Below are 16677 nucleotides of genomic sequence, written 5' to 3'. Positions count from 1 at the left end.
ATGCTTCATAGATGACCCCTTCTTCTGAACTATCAAACATAATAAACAATGTTCTTGGTATGTGCTTGAAATTGCATTCATGCAAGAACACAACATACAATGAAACAATGAACCTGGAACCTCAGATTTGTGAGATCAACGATCTAGAATATGGACTCAAAACAACATGATGGACTGGTGCATGATACATGAAGCGAGATTGTTAAAATGGCCATCAAATGGCATTGTATTTATAGGCACAGAACAACATGTCGTACTGGATCACTAAGAAAAATCATCACATCATTACAAGTTTATCAGGTTGAGCACAGAATAATGCTGAATGTCACTCACAACAAATAGCTGCCATCTTTCCTACTCATGTAATGCAATCTTTTATTCTGATAAATTATGTGGCAATGCCTCATTGTATAACAAATAAACAGCTCGCATGGTTTTACACAGACCCCCAGGGGTAGCAAGACTGCACTGCCTATTCATTTAATAGGAAGAATTCAGGAGTAAATGATCTATAGCAGAAATGCAGGTCCAGCATGCTCATACAGCTACTCTTTCTGCAAGCCACTGAACCAAGGTCTCTCATAGCTGGAGCTTTCTCAGATCCCTCACAGCAAGACACATCTGCATGGAATCTTCACTCAGGAGTTGTTTCTCCTCAAGTATGCCATCACACCAAGTCCAGCAATAAGTGCAGCACCAGCAGCCACTGTGCTGTACGCTGCAGCCCAAGAGTCTTTACGTGGAAATTCTAAGCCTAATGAATCTGATCTCATTGTCCGGCCAAGAGAATCTGAACCGGAGTAGTCTAGGTACAACCTTAACCACTGAAAAATAACATCACAAGTCAATTCACATTACAAAGAAGTAATTTTAGCAGCATTGCACATTATTAAATTTCTGTATCTTACAGGACTGTTTTCTTTGTCTGGCTTCTCTCGTACATTAATGTTGTTCCTTTGTACTAAGAGAGTATGATGAAAGATCAAGAGGAGTCATCCACATGGTCTCTTGCTCATGGATAGGTAGGTCCCCCCCCCTATCCTGAGTTTAAGTCCCCAAGTGGGCACCTCTTGAAAAGCGAAACCGGAGGATCTCTGGGGGGTCAAGGAGGCGCCCTTGGAGTTTTACACTTCTGGGATGGTGACTATAATACTATAATATTCGACAGGTTAAGACCAGTGCAGCCAGGTCTCTGATCCTGGGTGTGGCTTCTCCGTGTAATAAACAAAAAAAAAAGGGTGGGTATGATACTTTTCTTCCTTTGTCCTGATGAATGAAAAAAACTCTCCAACATTTAGCCTCACAATGATGGACTGAAGTAGCTCATTAGACACTACTCATCGAGGGATGATTCTTCCCTCCTCACATGAGTTGACCAGCTTAGTTCTACCTTGAGAGAGAAGCCTCAGATAATGGAAACCAAATAGAGATAACTTTAACCAGCAAGGCCACTCAAAGCTGACTGTATCACCTGATTCTGCTTGATTGATCTGAAAAGTGACACTGGATAGCCAACTCCCCATAGTCTATAGGTCTTAACTGATATCTAAAAAGGATTTTTACTCTGGAAGTAGCATTAGCGAGCAATCTAAGATTGAAATCCACGAGTTAGATCACAAACTTGCCACTAATTGATCTATTTGTAGCACTAAAGTAAATGTGAGAGATACCAGTAATGCATTGTTGATGTTGTAAATACTGCAGTGGTATTTATGTCACTTTTCATTTTATTATTTCAGCCAGATATCAAAATGCTAAACAACTGTTAAGGCAGAATGAAAAGTGAAAGAAACCAGGATCAAGTTAGACAACTATAGGTCCTAATTTCTGAAAATATGTGCTGAAAATTAGCCTTACCTTCCAACCAGCAAGCCTAGCATGATCTGCAGCTGCTGCAAGGTCATTATCTGAGGCAAGCAAGACTTTGTCATGCTCTTCATCTTCATACTGCAGCAAACAGAATAAGCACATGAAACAATGAAGAAATGTTTAGAAATTGAAGGTGACTCACTAAAAAATGAATTCAATGAGATCAGAGGATACCATGATCTGTGGGAGATTGTTCCGATCAATGTCATCCCCTAGTCTCTGAATTATGCAAGCTATCAGCTCTGTCATATTCCCAGTATCTGGTCAAGTAAAATGAAGTGAAAAAAAAAATCTGTATCATTTTCATTCATGGAAACTTGGTTTCGAAACTAATATCATGCACTTTCACATTCACACTAAAAGATGACCAGAATACCACAATTAAATCTATGCTTTCGGCCCTTTTTATCCTCCAGCTTAAACCCAAATGTAGTTCCAATCCCTGGCATATAACCAGGCTTCCCTATCTCAGTTGTTTCAGATGCCAACCTTGTAGATAAGTCACTGGATGACAAGCACAAAATAAGATATTTTGTCCAAGACTTGGAAAGGATGCACACTTTGCTAACGATTATATGAAAAGTAAGATATTATCATTACTAACCTTTGTGTCTCGTCTTCATCATCCAAAGGTCCTAAAGACATTGCTGAATCCCAAAACTTCTGCAACATGGTGTTTGTGGTATCATTTGCAACCATCCCAGCAGATCCAACCTAATTCAATCGACAAAAGAAGGAATTCAATCATAATTATATTATTAAAATAATCAGGCTGGTGAAAAGAAAAGAAACAAGAATCATATAACTGACATATAATTGCAAGTCAAGAAAAGAAGAAAGAAAAAGGTGTGTTGGCTACCGAAAAAAACTCTTCATTTTTCCACTCACCTTGGACCCCTTACCTCCATCTTAGCACCACCCCAAACATAACCAAAAAGAAAAGAACAAAAAGGTTATGCAAGACCTTGTTTAATTTGAGTAGACAATTCCGAACATCCCATTAGCTTGACGTGCATGATCAGACTAAAAATTTTATCCGCAATAACTTCTACTCATGCAACATTTCCTCTTATCCCTCATTCTATTCTCTGTTACTGTTTTCCTTAATCACCACTGTTTACTCATATAGGAAAGAAACATTTAATTCATGAAGAGCCCTCCAGTCTGATGGGTTATGTTTTCAAGGGATTAATGTTCTTTTAAATGTGGATAATACAAATTTCATCAAGAATTCTCAAAACTACATAAAATTTGTCAAAAACCTTTTCACTGAACAGTATTAGTTAAAGGAATTGGGTCCACTAAAATATTTCACCTTGAAGCTGATTATACTCAGACCTAAAGTGTAACTTTCCCACACAAGTATGCAGAGGATCTTCTTTACTGCACATTGTTGATTCCATGCTTTCACAACTCAACACCAATTAAGAAATGGCAAGAAACAAATTAGTTCCAACTTCAAACTTAGAAGAATGCCATATAACTCACACGAGCTTATCTGTAATTGGAACAAAATAAAAATGAAGATACATACTAAGTTACTTTGTCTATCAATATAACCAGTTGATTAAGGTTAGATGAAATCAGAATTATTGCTGCCTGAATCTTTCACGAAATTTGCTAACTTTATTTTCCGTAACTCTCCCAAAAATTTAGATTTACTTAACCCATACCATCAACAAAATCTCCAAAGCTCATAATGATATATAAAGTAATGCAGAATACGACTCAAACAAGAATACTTGTTTAGTATCATTCCTGAGCCAGATTTGAAAATTCTAAAAACTTAAAACTGGATTTGATATAAGACCATATAACTATATACCCAACAACAAGGAAGTGTGAAGAACTCAAAACTAGATCACCCACTATGATTAAAAAGTTAAAGGAACTCAATAGAGAAAGGAGAAATTCTTCTTTGTGAAGGCAGAAAACATGCTAAGCATGCAGAGTAAAACATCAGAAACGCAAGCTGTAACCAATTGCCTCAAAGAATATGCCAGCAACAAAATGGGCAGATGATTCAATTATCATTAATGAACTTACAGTGTATACAGCGGCATGAGTAATTTGAATTACATCAATGATGGCAACTATGTACCCATCTGCAATAAATAACATGTGAGAGTTTATTTGTAAGAAAATCTGTCATGAAAAAAAGAAAAAAGAGTTACTTCTGTCTACAACAGGAAGGTGTAGAAATTTCCCATCATGCATGATATGGAGAGCATCAAGAATTGGTGTATCAACTGTTGCACATTCAGGATTTGGAGTCATGACCTGGATATCAGTTGTCCAACTGAAAATCAGAATCAAATGAACATTTGCAGAAAGAAGTTTTCCAGCCCTTATCAATTAGTAAATAGAAAAGAAAAAGGGGAAAAATTGGAAGCTGAATATTCAAACGAGTTGAAATAATATATTACAGTAGCTGAGTGTATTAGTGAAGCACAAAGAAATATGACCATGAAAAATAGTTTAATACACTTATCTCTGAATAATTGAATAATGCATCAAACTAGTGGTCAACTGACTATGGAAAAGGCTGTTCTTTTCCACTATCATATATAAATCATACAAGTTGTTCAGCGCAACACAGGTCATGAAATTTGTCTATTTACACACCAATACCATGTTTGGGACATCCTTCACTATCATCTTTACTCATTTTTTACCTCAGAAAGGTCTACTGCATTGACTGTGCAACCTAAAAACAGACCAAAGTAAACTAAACTTAGACTGAAGAAATATTACTGAGGAACGACCAATAGAAACTTCATATTTTTAGTTACCATATTGCAGAAAACAGGTAAGCAGGTACTTGCAACTGGCAGTTTACAGGTAGTGTTTAAAAAAAAAAGAAACAAAATAAGTGGTCCAACAAGACAACAGTTTACAGTTAGGCCTTGAGGCAACTGATGGCCTACCTAAGCCATGTACAAAAAAAAGTATATATTTTCACTGCCAGAAACAAGAGAAGAATCAAGGCAGACCATGGTTTAATCTGTGAAAAAATTCAAAATTTTAACTTTCAAAAGGATGAGAAAATAAATACAACTGTATGAGAACGAAAATAACGGAAAGGGTAAAACAAATCAGGAGAAGAAAAATAAGATGGATAAGTACTCATGTTTCTCGTATTCAGGATGAAATATAAATGTGAAACACTATTAATGATATCCTACCCTTAACTTCTTCCATGTGTTTCTTAAAAAAATGTCCTTTTTTTTCCATTAAGCCTTATATTTCCTAAACTATGCCTAGATTCCTCCAATATAAAAAATGTGCATATGGAATAATAAAAGAACCTCAGTAAGTAGAAAGGAAAGCATAAAAAATAATAAATTTTGTGTGCCAGGCACCTACCTTCTCAACAAAAGTTGATTCTGGAGAAAGATTTTGTGCAATGACTCTCATCAAAATGTCCTTTGAGCTATTTAAACAAAACAAGTTACAGAGGGTCTTAAATGAGTTATGCAACAACAAAAAAATAGATAGATCAAATAAACAGGAGAAATGATCTGAAAATGAAAAATGGTTGAGAAATGTGCACGTTAGTATCCCTTGTGGCTTGTTCCCAACTGTAACAACTGCTGAGCTGACTTGAAGTTCAAACATCTTTTTGGTGGCACTTAACACAGAGTCAGTTGGAGACAATATAACTGCTCTGAAGACATCATGCACAGTGACCAACCCAAGAAGTCAAGAGGTAACAATTGCTTTTTTGACAAAAGAACTACAGTGAAGCAAAATGGAATATTACCTACTTTGTTTTCTCACTAATTAGTGTTGATATTGAGGGCCTAAACATCCGTTCTCTAAGTGTTTCCAAGAAAGTGTTGGGACCTGCAAATAACCCAAGCATTAACAGATCAGTGCTCTGATATGTGGATCACTGAAGGCTGCGGTATTCTATGGAAGAACACACTACAATCAGAAAGGATAAAGGTTAATTAAATGCACTCCACCAGATAGGCTGAAATTGAAATATCAGACTGGTTCATATTCATTGATGTGCATTCAAATACCAGAAATAGAAGTTCCCCATTGCTTTTCTACTCCTTCAACAGCTGCTGAGATTGCTTTCCCCTTCTCTACTGCCCTTTCCATTCGTGCAATGACATCATATAGGCACTTCGCAATGTTTAGCAATGCAATCACCTCGCCGTTCTCAACAACAGGCAAGTGTCTGAATTTTCCTGTTGAGACAAATCACATAACAAATAATACCAAATAGTAGTCATTGTCTTTAACAGTGATGGAAGTTGGTCTGAAATATTAGAACTAAGATGGCCAATATAATAGCAAAGGTCTTGCCACTTGCCAAACAATAAGCAAACTGAAAAACTTTGTCCAGTTAAAGCATAATTACATATCATTAGGACCATAATTCACCTTGCACCATCTTCTGCAATGCTTCCACGGATAGAGTATCGGAAAGAACGAATACTGGGTTTCTAGTCATGACCTTCGCCACTGTAGTTTCATCAAGTTTTAGGCCTGCAGCAATCACCCGCACTGCTATATCCTACAAGGAAGAGGAGCTCTATTACAACACATCAATAAATGAATTGCAATGGGATATTAGGGGACAACTATTGCCAACCTTATCCGTCAGTATCCCACACAGCAAAGCATTTGGATCGGTTATTAGTACTGCATCAACTCTACGGGCTGCCATACGATGACATGCTTCATAAACTGTTGTGTTATCAGGAACTGTTAGAGCCTTGGACATTCGGAGCCGCTTCACTGTGCGCTCTCCACTTACTCTGATAAAGGTTTTGAAAATAAATCACGATTAGTGACAGTGAGAAGACAAACAAGAACTCCAAACAGTTTAGCTACAACTTTAAGATTAGAAATAGCAAAACATAGTCTTTGTTAGTAGAAGGAGTTGCTACTAAGGTTCACACAGGCATAAACAAAACTACCAGTTTGTCTTTAAAGTTGATTCCTTGCATTCCCATTTCCACCAATCTCCTAACGGCTTGCAGGTTGCTTTCAAGCCGCATGGTGCCAAAGCAAAGAAGATCAAGCCACAGTAATTTTTTTCCAAGAATTACCTTAAAAAAGACTTCAATTTATTGTACCAAATGAAAATATTAAGATGGTCCACATGATTGAATCTCAAATGCATCAAGCAAATGCGACTATCTCACATTTGGATCAAACAGGCAAGATTTCACATCAAGAAACAAACATGCATCATTCTTGTCATACAAGCAATGGCTAAAAACAAAAGTTAATTGAAGAATCCAATCTGTATCCATAATCAGCATTTATTGAGCAGCCAAATTTTACACAAACCAATTAACACATCCATTTTAGAGATGCTATAACTTAACCACATACCATAGAACCAATTAATGATATAAATAAATAGATAATATATAGAGAGAGAGAGATGGTCTACAACTTTTATAAATATTTAAGCTGAAAATTTCACGTTTTTCATTGAAAAACACGTTCTAAGTGTCATTTTGTAGCAAATTGACCACGTCGAACGCATCTACAAGGTCAGTTTTGTGAAAAACACCCTAAAAAACCTCGTTTGTTCGTGGCTCCTAACTTTGTTAGGCACCTACTCTCAACTTTCTCTCTCTCTCTATATATATATATATATATTTCATACTAATGAAGGTAAATAACTAATGAGCTAGAAATCATATGAGCAAGTTGTATCAACTCAATCTAACCACATAGATGTATTTAGCATGGATTTCAGCTAAGAATCAAGCCTTAGATCTTGCATTTCTAATGTAAAAACATTATTTTTTGAGTTATGAAAATTTGTCACATTGTGGATCATTGATTTTTAAACCCATTTAAAAACCTAATTATGTGTCATAATCACATGATTCAAAACAAGTTTCCTACTAAATCAACCATGTAGTTCACATCTGTAACATTTGATCTAGAAAAAAATTGAAAATTTACTAAAAAAAAAAGTAATTTACTAATTTGCAGAGGCTTTGAAGAAAATGAAATCAAGTAGGGCAGTTGGCCCAGATGGTATACCTATCGAGGCTTGGAAATGCTTGGGAGAGAAAGGTTTAGAATGGTTGACAAATCTTTTTAACAAGATTTGGCGGACAAATAATATGCCTAATGAGCGGAGGAAGAGTACTTTGGTGCCTCTATATAAGAATAAGGGTGATATATAAGATTGCACAAACTATCGTGGTATAAAACTCATGAGTCAAACTATGAAACTTTGGGAGAGGGTGATTGAGTCTAGGTTGAGGAAGATTGTCATGATATCGGAGAATCAATTTGGTTTTATGCCTGGAAGATCAACTATGGAAGCTATACATCTTCTTAGACAACTTATTGAGAGAAATAGAGAGAGGAACAAAGATTTGCATATGGTTTTTATTGGTTTGGAGAAGGCATACGATAGAGTACCTAGGAACGTTCTCTGGTGGACAATGATGAAGAAAGATGTTTCTCTCAAGTACATTAGTATAATTAAGGATATGTATGAAGGAGTAGTAACCAATGTCCGCACTTGTGGAGGGGTGACAACCAATTTTCCTATAACGGTTGGATTACATCAAGGATCTGCTTTAAGCCCTTTCCTATTTGCTATAATGATGGATGAACTTACGAGATCTATTCAAGAAAATGTGTCGTGGTGTATGTTGTTTGCTGATGATATTGTTTTGATTGATGAGTCTAGAGCTGGGGTTAATGCTAAGTTAGAATTATGGAGACAGACATTGGAAGCAAGAGGTTTTAAGTTGAGTAAGAGTAAGACAGAATACATGGAATGTCGGTTTAGTAAGCAACGAAGTAGTGATGGGAGTGTAGTGAAGCTTGGTGAGCAAGAAATATCGGTGGATGATTGTTTCAAATATTTGGGATCTATCATTCAAAAGTATGGAGAAATGGATGGAGATGTAAATCATAGGATAAAGGTTGGGTGGATGAAATGGAAAAGTGCAACTGGAGTATTGTGCGATCGTAGAATGTCATTACGGTTGAAGGGAAAGTTTTATAGGACGACTATTAGGCCCGCTTTACTATATGGTACAGAATGTTGGGCTGCCAAGAGATATCATATTCAAAAATTGAGTGTAGCTGAGATGGATGTGTGGAAATACAATAAAAGATAAGATTCAAAACGAGGAGATACGTAAGAAGGTAGGCGTTGCACCCATTGAAAATAAGATGAGAGAGAATCGTTTACGGTGGTTTGGACATATTCGGCGAAGGCCTAATGATGCTCCAGTTAGAATGATGGAGAAATGGGAAAATATATTAGTTAAAAGAGCTTGGGGTAGGCCTAGGAAGACATGGATGGAGGTGATAGGAAAGGATATGAATGCTTTGAACCTCACCGAGGACATGGCATTGGATAGAAATGATTGGAGGAGAAGGATTCATGTGGAAGACCCAAAATGATTTTTTTTTTTTGGTTCATATCGCCGACCCCAATTGTTTTGGGATGAAGGCGTAGTTGTTGTTGTTGTTGTTGTAGTTCCTTACCTTCATTAGTAGCCAATATTTTCCCATAAATATATATATGAAAATTGGAATATGTTTTCTAGTAAAACATGTTTGCTTGTATGAACTAGGCATTTCCAAGATTTTTTTTCAAATTCAGCATGGTCCATTTGCTAGGAATCAATTTCTAGATCATCGTAATCGGATCAAGAAATGCAATTTTTTATGTTTGAATATTTATGAAAATTCTGAGCAGTTGATTTTAAAGCCTTAAAAGATCTTTCTTATACATCACAATCGGATGATCCAAGGGTCAGTTTCTATAAAACCAAGCAACTAGATCATATCCGTACCGTAAAATTTTAGAAAAAAAAACTATAAAAATCTCAATTTATACCAGCAAACATATTTTGCTGGTAAACATATTCCAATTACCCAATATATATATATATATGCTTGGGGCTATTGAAAGTACAAAACTATTAAGCTAAAAATCATAGTTTCAAGCTTTATCAACTAAATTTGACTACATAGATGTGTTCAATATGGTTTGTTTGCCAAGGATGAAACCTTGGATCATGTAATTTGGAGCTGAAATAAGATTTTTTTAGTTGTGAAATTTTCGTGCATTGTGGGTTGTTGATTTTTGAAGACCTTAAAAAAGTTACATGTCACAGTTACATGATTTAAAACCTATGTTACATGGGTGCGGGTGCGGCACTTCCAAAAAACCCGGGTGCGGGGGTGCGGCAAAAATATAAAAAATTATATATATATATATATATATATATATATATATATAAAGTCTAAAAGTTGGACATAAATGACCCTGGGTGCGTTGACTGCACCCAGGGTCAGGTTGACTGCATCAGGTGCGGCACCTAGTTGGAGAATCCCTGTGACATATAGGGCAAAATAATTTTTCTTGGCAATTTTTTTTTTAAGTCTGCAAAATTAGACCAAAATGACCCTAAGTGCGTTGACCGCACACCCTGCTAGCTGAATCCCTATGACATAGTTTAAAACTCATTTTCTACTAAACAAGCATTGTAGATGACATCTATAAGGCCCAATTTACATAAAAATTCTAAAATATAAGAAAGGGAGGTGATATATATACATATATATGAAAATAAAAACCTACAAAATGGGCACGGTGTTAAATGAAACATGCTATTAGATATCTGGTGTTTTTTTTTTTTAAATTTTGACCATACATATGCTTGTTTTTATAGGAATTTGATTCCTGTGCATGGATAGGTTTTTATATGGATAGATTCCTATACCATTTTTTCCATCCAAAACACATGATCCAAGTATTAATTTCTAGTAAATCAATCATCCTGAACCCATCTAAAGTGTTGAAGTTTCTAAAAAATACAGGAAATCCAATATCATGTTTCATTTAGCACCGTGCGCATTTTGTAGGTTTCCATTTCCATATATATATATATATATATATATATATATATATATATATATATATATATATATATATATATATATATATATATATATATAGAGAGAGAGAGAGAGAGAGAGAGAGAGAGAGAGAGAGAGAGAGAGTATACGACGAACGAGAAGGCGCCGGCGACCTTCTTCCTGAGTCACTACCTCCGTTGTCCATCATCATCATCATCATCTTCTTCTTCTTGCTCATGCTCATGCTCTTTCTCAAAGAGCCTCTCGGGCTACCAACTTCCATCTTCCTCACCACAGACCTACCCAGACCGCTAATCTCCCCCTCCTGAAACGTCCCTCTTCAAAGAACCAGGAAAAGGAAAAAATAGAGAATTCCAATCCACCAAACACTTGAATTCCCGTAAGAAAAAAAAATCTCCTATCCTGTTCCACACCGTCTTCAAATTCGCACCTCGGAAACGCTCTGCGATTGCCGAACACAGCAAACCAGAAAAAAAAAACAAAAACGAAAGGAATTCCAAACCACCAAACACGCGAATTCCACCCAGAAAATTCTCCAATAACGTGTCAACTTAACAAGAGGAATGGAGGGAGGAAAGAGAATTCCGTCCAAACGCCGGAAAATCTCGACGGTTTCGGTTTTTCCAACTTCCACAAACGAAAAGTAAATATATTTAATTTTCCAGAGAGAGAGAGAGAGATTTAATAGGTAATTCTAATTTTGTAAGGTTCTTTTTTTAGATTATTTTTGTTAATTATTCACTACCGTGCCTGTTTTTCCGTTTTTATTTTTAATTTTAATTTTTTTGGTTTACAAATTTGGAGCTCCTACGAAGGAGGAAGGTAAGTCCAGGTATTCCAAAGATTGGAATTTGTACACCAGCTTTTTATGTTTGGGGCCGTTCGTTGATGGTTTCATGGTTACCAGGAAACCAAATGGATACGAGAAGCGATAAACAGATGCGAGAAAACGAGTGTCAAAAAGTAATATGAACCGAAAAGTGGGGCCGTTCATTGATGGTTCCATGGTTACCAGGAAAAGAAATAGATACGAGAAGCGATAAAAAGAAGCGGGGAAACGAGTGTTAAAAAGCAATATGAAGCTAAAAGTAAGATATGATTATAAACTAGTTACGCTTACGCAAGTGCATGAAAATTGAAAAGGAAATGCACAAAGACAAAAGTAGATAAGAAACGAACACAAATATAAAAATGATATAAAACCAACAGGCAAGTTTGTTATAAAAATATTTATAATGTTTTAATATAAAAAACATAAGAAATGAGAAGGAAATGACAAGAAGGGAGAGAAAAAACGTTAAAAAAGAAAATAAACGATTTGAAAAACAAGGAAGCCAGCTTCTCACTAAATGGAATCGAGTGTCTCATATTTGAGAAGCAGATTTCTCAAAGCTTTCATTGGTAGACTCAAAAAAATTGTGGGACCCATCTAAGAGAACCTATCCATCCATAGTGCTCTGTCTGCCGTTCATCAAATGGATGTACGACATCATCATAGCTGCCTCTGACCTGATGCGCTCGGATCAGGTCAGGATTAGGCGTTCCTTTGATGTTGTTCATCCATGGACACCTAAAGAACATGAATTAACAGTGTATGCCTCATATGGGCCCAAAAAATTTCAGCACCGTTGATGCTTTCAATGAACGGCTCCCACCCACTAAAGAATGGATGACCGAGACACCATTAGTGGATAAGGGTGACATAAGATCCAATTAATATAAGTAGCAATTTTATAACATTAGTGGATAAGGGTGTCAATGGGTCGGGTATGACTGCATCCGACCATGCTTGATCCGTTTTGGTAATAAAAAAGGAAGTCTGGAGCTGGAGTCGGACCCATAAGATCCAATTAGTATAAGTAGTCAGGTATGGTCTATGAAATTATCAGACCCAAGATTTGATTAGGATTTATAAAGTTTCAATGTGAAGAACATACCAAATATGGGCCAGGTCTGGTTTATGTAACATTTATTGTACCCGTTTTTCTTATAGTAGGTCCAGTCAGACCTAGGTCTGGACCTCAAAATCTACCAAAGGTTGAAACCCCTACTAGTGGAGTCTACTAGGTAATACCGTACTGTCAATAGTAGCAGATAATTTCTTAATAAAATATCCAAGCGCACTTGATCAGGTCATATTGTATATAATTGATTGTTGATTGTATTTGATCCCCACTGCAAAATCGGGCTTGAAGACAATGAATCTCACTCGAGAACAATGAGAGTGGGGCCCATGCACATCTCCATCAGGTGAGATGTGTGGTGGGGATTGAAGATAACCAAAACAAAAGAAAAAGAAAAAGTTATATGTGATATGACCTGATTTGCTCTCTGATTCTTGGTGATTTGGGTCGTGGTTATGGTAACATTGTACTAATTTACAGTATCAGCAAAGATCTAATGACACCGAGGTGGTATCCCATGTGGTAAGCGACTTCCTGTCCAAGCTCAGGTTCGAATCCCTCTGCCACTTGGGGCTTAAGAGATATCTATAATCTGGTAGGGGTTTTCCTTAGTCCTCAAAAAAAAAAAAAACCTTTTTATGCATCCGGTGATCATGACAAATATGATCAACTTATTAAATCCAAAAATAGTATTTCAATAATGCTAAAACAAGAAATGACTGTTTTGTACAAGAAAAATGATAATTTTCTCGAAAATGCCTCAATTTCAGAAATCCGCCACCATGTCTAAATTCGTAAATGCCTGACTTTTTTTTTTTTTAACATTTTTACCCTTCTCACTAGCAACCTTCTGAGATTCGTGAGCTACCGTAAGAATCACCTTTAAATAACTGATCCAACTCTACATGTATTTACCTGTTCCAAATCCAACCCGTTTGCATCCTTGCTAAGCTGTGGCCCATATGACTATTGACCAGCCTAAAGACTTAAACTCTCTCTCTCTCTCTCTCTCTACGATGTGGTCACGGCCCATCACATTCAACTGCAATGATAAAAGGAAGTTTGAGAGCAACAACATTTAATTTTAGTGCTATGATCACTACGGTATTATCCATTTCAGCAACTTGCATGCAGGCCTGCACATGTATCATATAACTAATGGAAAATGATAGGGAAGCAGATCAGGTCATGCTGAGCTGAACATGAGTTTTTTTTGCTCATGCCAACATCGTGGCCGTCCCTTTTGTATTTTGAAAAGTTGAAAAGTCAGGAACATTTATATGCTACGTGGCATTCATCCAAAATGCAAACGGACGGCCACGATGTTGGCACGATCAAAAAGCTCATATTCAGCATGACCTGATCTGCTAACACACCCTTGAAAAATGAAAACATTTCCTAAATATTATTTTTTCAGGCACTACAAACCGAACATGCCCTTAGTTTAACTGGTTTTAGGGTACTGTAAATACCATTTCCTTAATGCTTGTTTTCAGCTAGACTCAGGTTCAGTTCAAGTTCGGTAGTGCTAATAACAGGTGGAACGGGGTCAAGTCATTAAAGCTTCAATTTTGGGGTTGTTAGAATGTGTTTCGAGGGGGCACGATTTGAATCCACGACCTCTTGACAAAATGCCTACCTGTTAGGGTAGGTCTTATTTTTTGCCGCTTGTTTAAGAGAACCTATCAATATGCTTGTTCCTGAGCCTAATCAAGCTTATTGGGCTTAATTAAAACTGATTACTTGATCAAGCTCTGTTTGTTTACTATAAGTGAGCATGGATGGCAGGAGAAGACATGCGAAACTACGGATGGCAGTGGACCAGGGCAGAGGTAGAGAACAAGGTCTCAACCCCCGTCCCGTCCCGCCTTCGTCCTCGCACAGGTTTTGATTTTAACCTCCAGCCTCCAACCCCAATCCAAATGGGGCAAGGCGGGGCAGGGCCCTGTTTCTCCCTGGTCCACTGTCATCCCTAAAGATATTTTAGTTATTTTACTAACGGGTATTGGGGACGGGGCATGGGCATGGCCGGGAGAAAGGGTAAGTCCATCCCCACCTCCATCTCCGCACGGGTTTTGATTTTTAACCTCCATCCCCGCCTCCATCCCCAGTCCAAATGGGGCAAAGCGGAGCTGGGCCCCATTTTCCCCCGGTCCACTGCATCCCTATGCAAAACCAGCATAGCAACACATCTTAAAATATGGTAGCAGTAGAGTGCTCCAAATGCAAGATTGTCATGCTGCAGTTATCAAAATGCAAAGCTCAAAGGTGGTGCATTCCCCTATTACTGAACCCATTGATCAATTGAATAAGCCCTTTTACTTAGCATTAACTAATGCAGTTTTGTCAAAATGGTAACCAAAACCTATGGGACAAAAGCCTCCCTGCAAATGGGAGGAAAAACATTCAAAGAGTTAAGCAGTTCACCACACCAGACAGGCAGTAGAATCTAGAACTGCCAGGATGTAATTTACATGGAAGAACTCAAACATAGACTATTGATCAATGGACAGCGCACAAGCTACCACATTTTCAAATAGAAGAAGGCCTGAATTGGCATTCACTATGTTTTCTTCAGAATGTTTAATCTACCAAAGTAAAGAAGCAGAAATTTCTAGCTGCCATATCCATATTTGAGCAACTGATGCGATGCAAGGTTCAGAATATCAGAGGTAGATGGGAAGCAGAAGAAAAACCAGGTCGGATAAGAAGATAAAAAGGCAGACCTTCCTGAGTAAATAGCAACAAGAAAACAGAAGGAAAAAAGTAAAAACTCACGGGAATCAAGGACAAGGCTTCTGTTTCTCAAGACCGAATGCAGCAAATAGAGTCTTGACATTTACTGGAAAAAAAAAGAAAAGTGTTATGAGAGGTAAGTATTTCAAATGGAGGCAGAGCAAAATACAGGAAAGAAAGCTAAGATGTCCACAAAGAATTGCAATGCTTTACATATTTAAGGATTCTCAAGGAAAAGCAAATGAACATGGCAATTGCTTAAATGCTTAAACACTGCTAAAATCTGTATACGATGAACTAGCATCGGTAACGTAGCTTCTGTTGCTTATATCATTTGACACGAGAATGCGTACTTGTGTAAACAGACGACACTTGCATCTGGATTGCTACTATTATTGGGAGTCGTATACCAGGCGTAGGTATCAATCAAAACCTGATGAACAGTTGTCTGATTTGATGCAACTTTAGTCTTTTGTATTCGATGGTTCTATTGATGCTAACATAATGATTTGGATGATTTACATATTCCTAAGATCATATGCTTAGACTGTTCTGTAGATTGTTCAGATTACGTAGCACAATTTGATACTGAGAATAAAAAGAGGAAACCATTAAACGCATGTGCACCATATTTATGGAAAAGCACGTTCAAGGAACATAATATTGGTACTATTCATCCCATCAACCAGGACATCCAGATATATTTGGAAAAGCGATTCTATTAGTGTCAGGTAATCAATTTACATGAACAACAACTGATTTAATTCTTTTCATATACATGACCAATAACTAATCAGAAAGATGAAGTAAACAGGCAGATTTGAACATGAATTTGTAACAGATTTTACCCAGTTTCTGACGGTGGTGGAAGACAAGTTATTTTTTCTCATCTGAAGTGTAGTCCCTGTTCTACCTTTCAACAGGGAGCATAGGACAAACATGTTATTCCACTACATTTATCCCTATACTCTTTCCCGGTGGCGTAAACCAAAAAGAATGCTATGAACAACCTATAGACAATAAATACAAGCTCCATAGCAATCGAGAAAATAGCACCGAAAGAGAAAACAGATTCCACCCACATCAAATATTCAGAAATTGTTCAACAACAAATTCAATTTAAAAATAGATACAACCAAGAACCATAGATTATGTTGAAACATACCCACATAAAGGAAAAACATCCAACAGAAGAAAGAATCTAAAATACCAGGACAACAACAAACATCTGCGTATGCATCACACACCTAGTTTTTTTTTTCTTTCAAAACCAAAA

The 16677-nt window shown here is 36.9% G+C and overlaps 1 protein-coding gene across 1 annotated transcript; it reads right to left on the bottom strand.

Annotated features, from left to right (window-relative positions):
- Positions 1 to 254: 254 nt before the first annotated feature.
- Positions 255 to 6631, bottom strand: LOC149833430 (CBS domain-containing protein CBSCBSPB5-like). The gene is made up of 13 exons (XM_090015118.1): positions 6476 to 6631; positions 6265 to 6397; positions 5898 to 6068; positions 5637 to 5715; positions 5423 to 5536; positions 5236 to 5302; positions 4044 to 4149; positions 3916 to 3974; positions 2474 to 2583; positions 2246 to 2373; positions 2044 to 2129; positions 1858 to 1947; positions 255 to 824 (listed from the first exon to the last, which is right to left on the bottom strand). Exons 1-13 carry the CDS (start codon positions 6605 to 6607, stop codon positions 639 to 641), a joined length of 1461 nt encoding a protein of 486 aa, XP_089871244.1. The 5' UTR covers positions 6608 to 6631; the 3' UTR covers positions 255 to 638.
- Between the last annotated feature and the right edge of the window lie 10046 nt (positions 6632 to 16677).

This window comes from Nuphar pumila, chromosome 7 (assembly GCF_984573655.1).
Source record: "Nuphar pumila chromosome 7, dmNupPumi1.hap1.1, whole genome shotgun sequence".
Lineage (NCBI taxonomy): Eukaryota > Viridiplantae > Streptophyta > Magnoliopsida > Nymphaeales > Nymphaeaceae > Nuphar > Nuphar pumila.
This window is presented reverse-complemented; position numbering and strand designations above follow the sequence as displayed.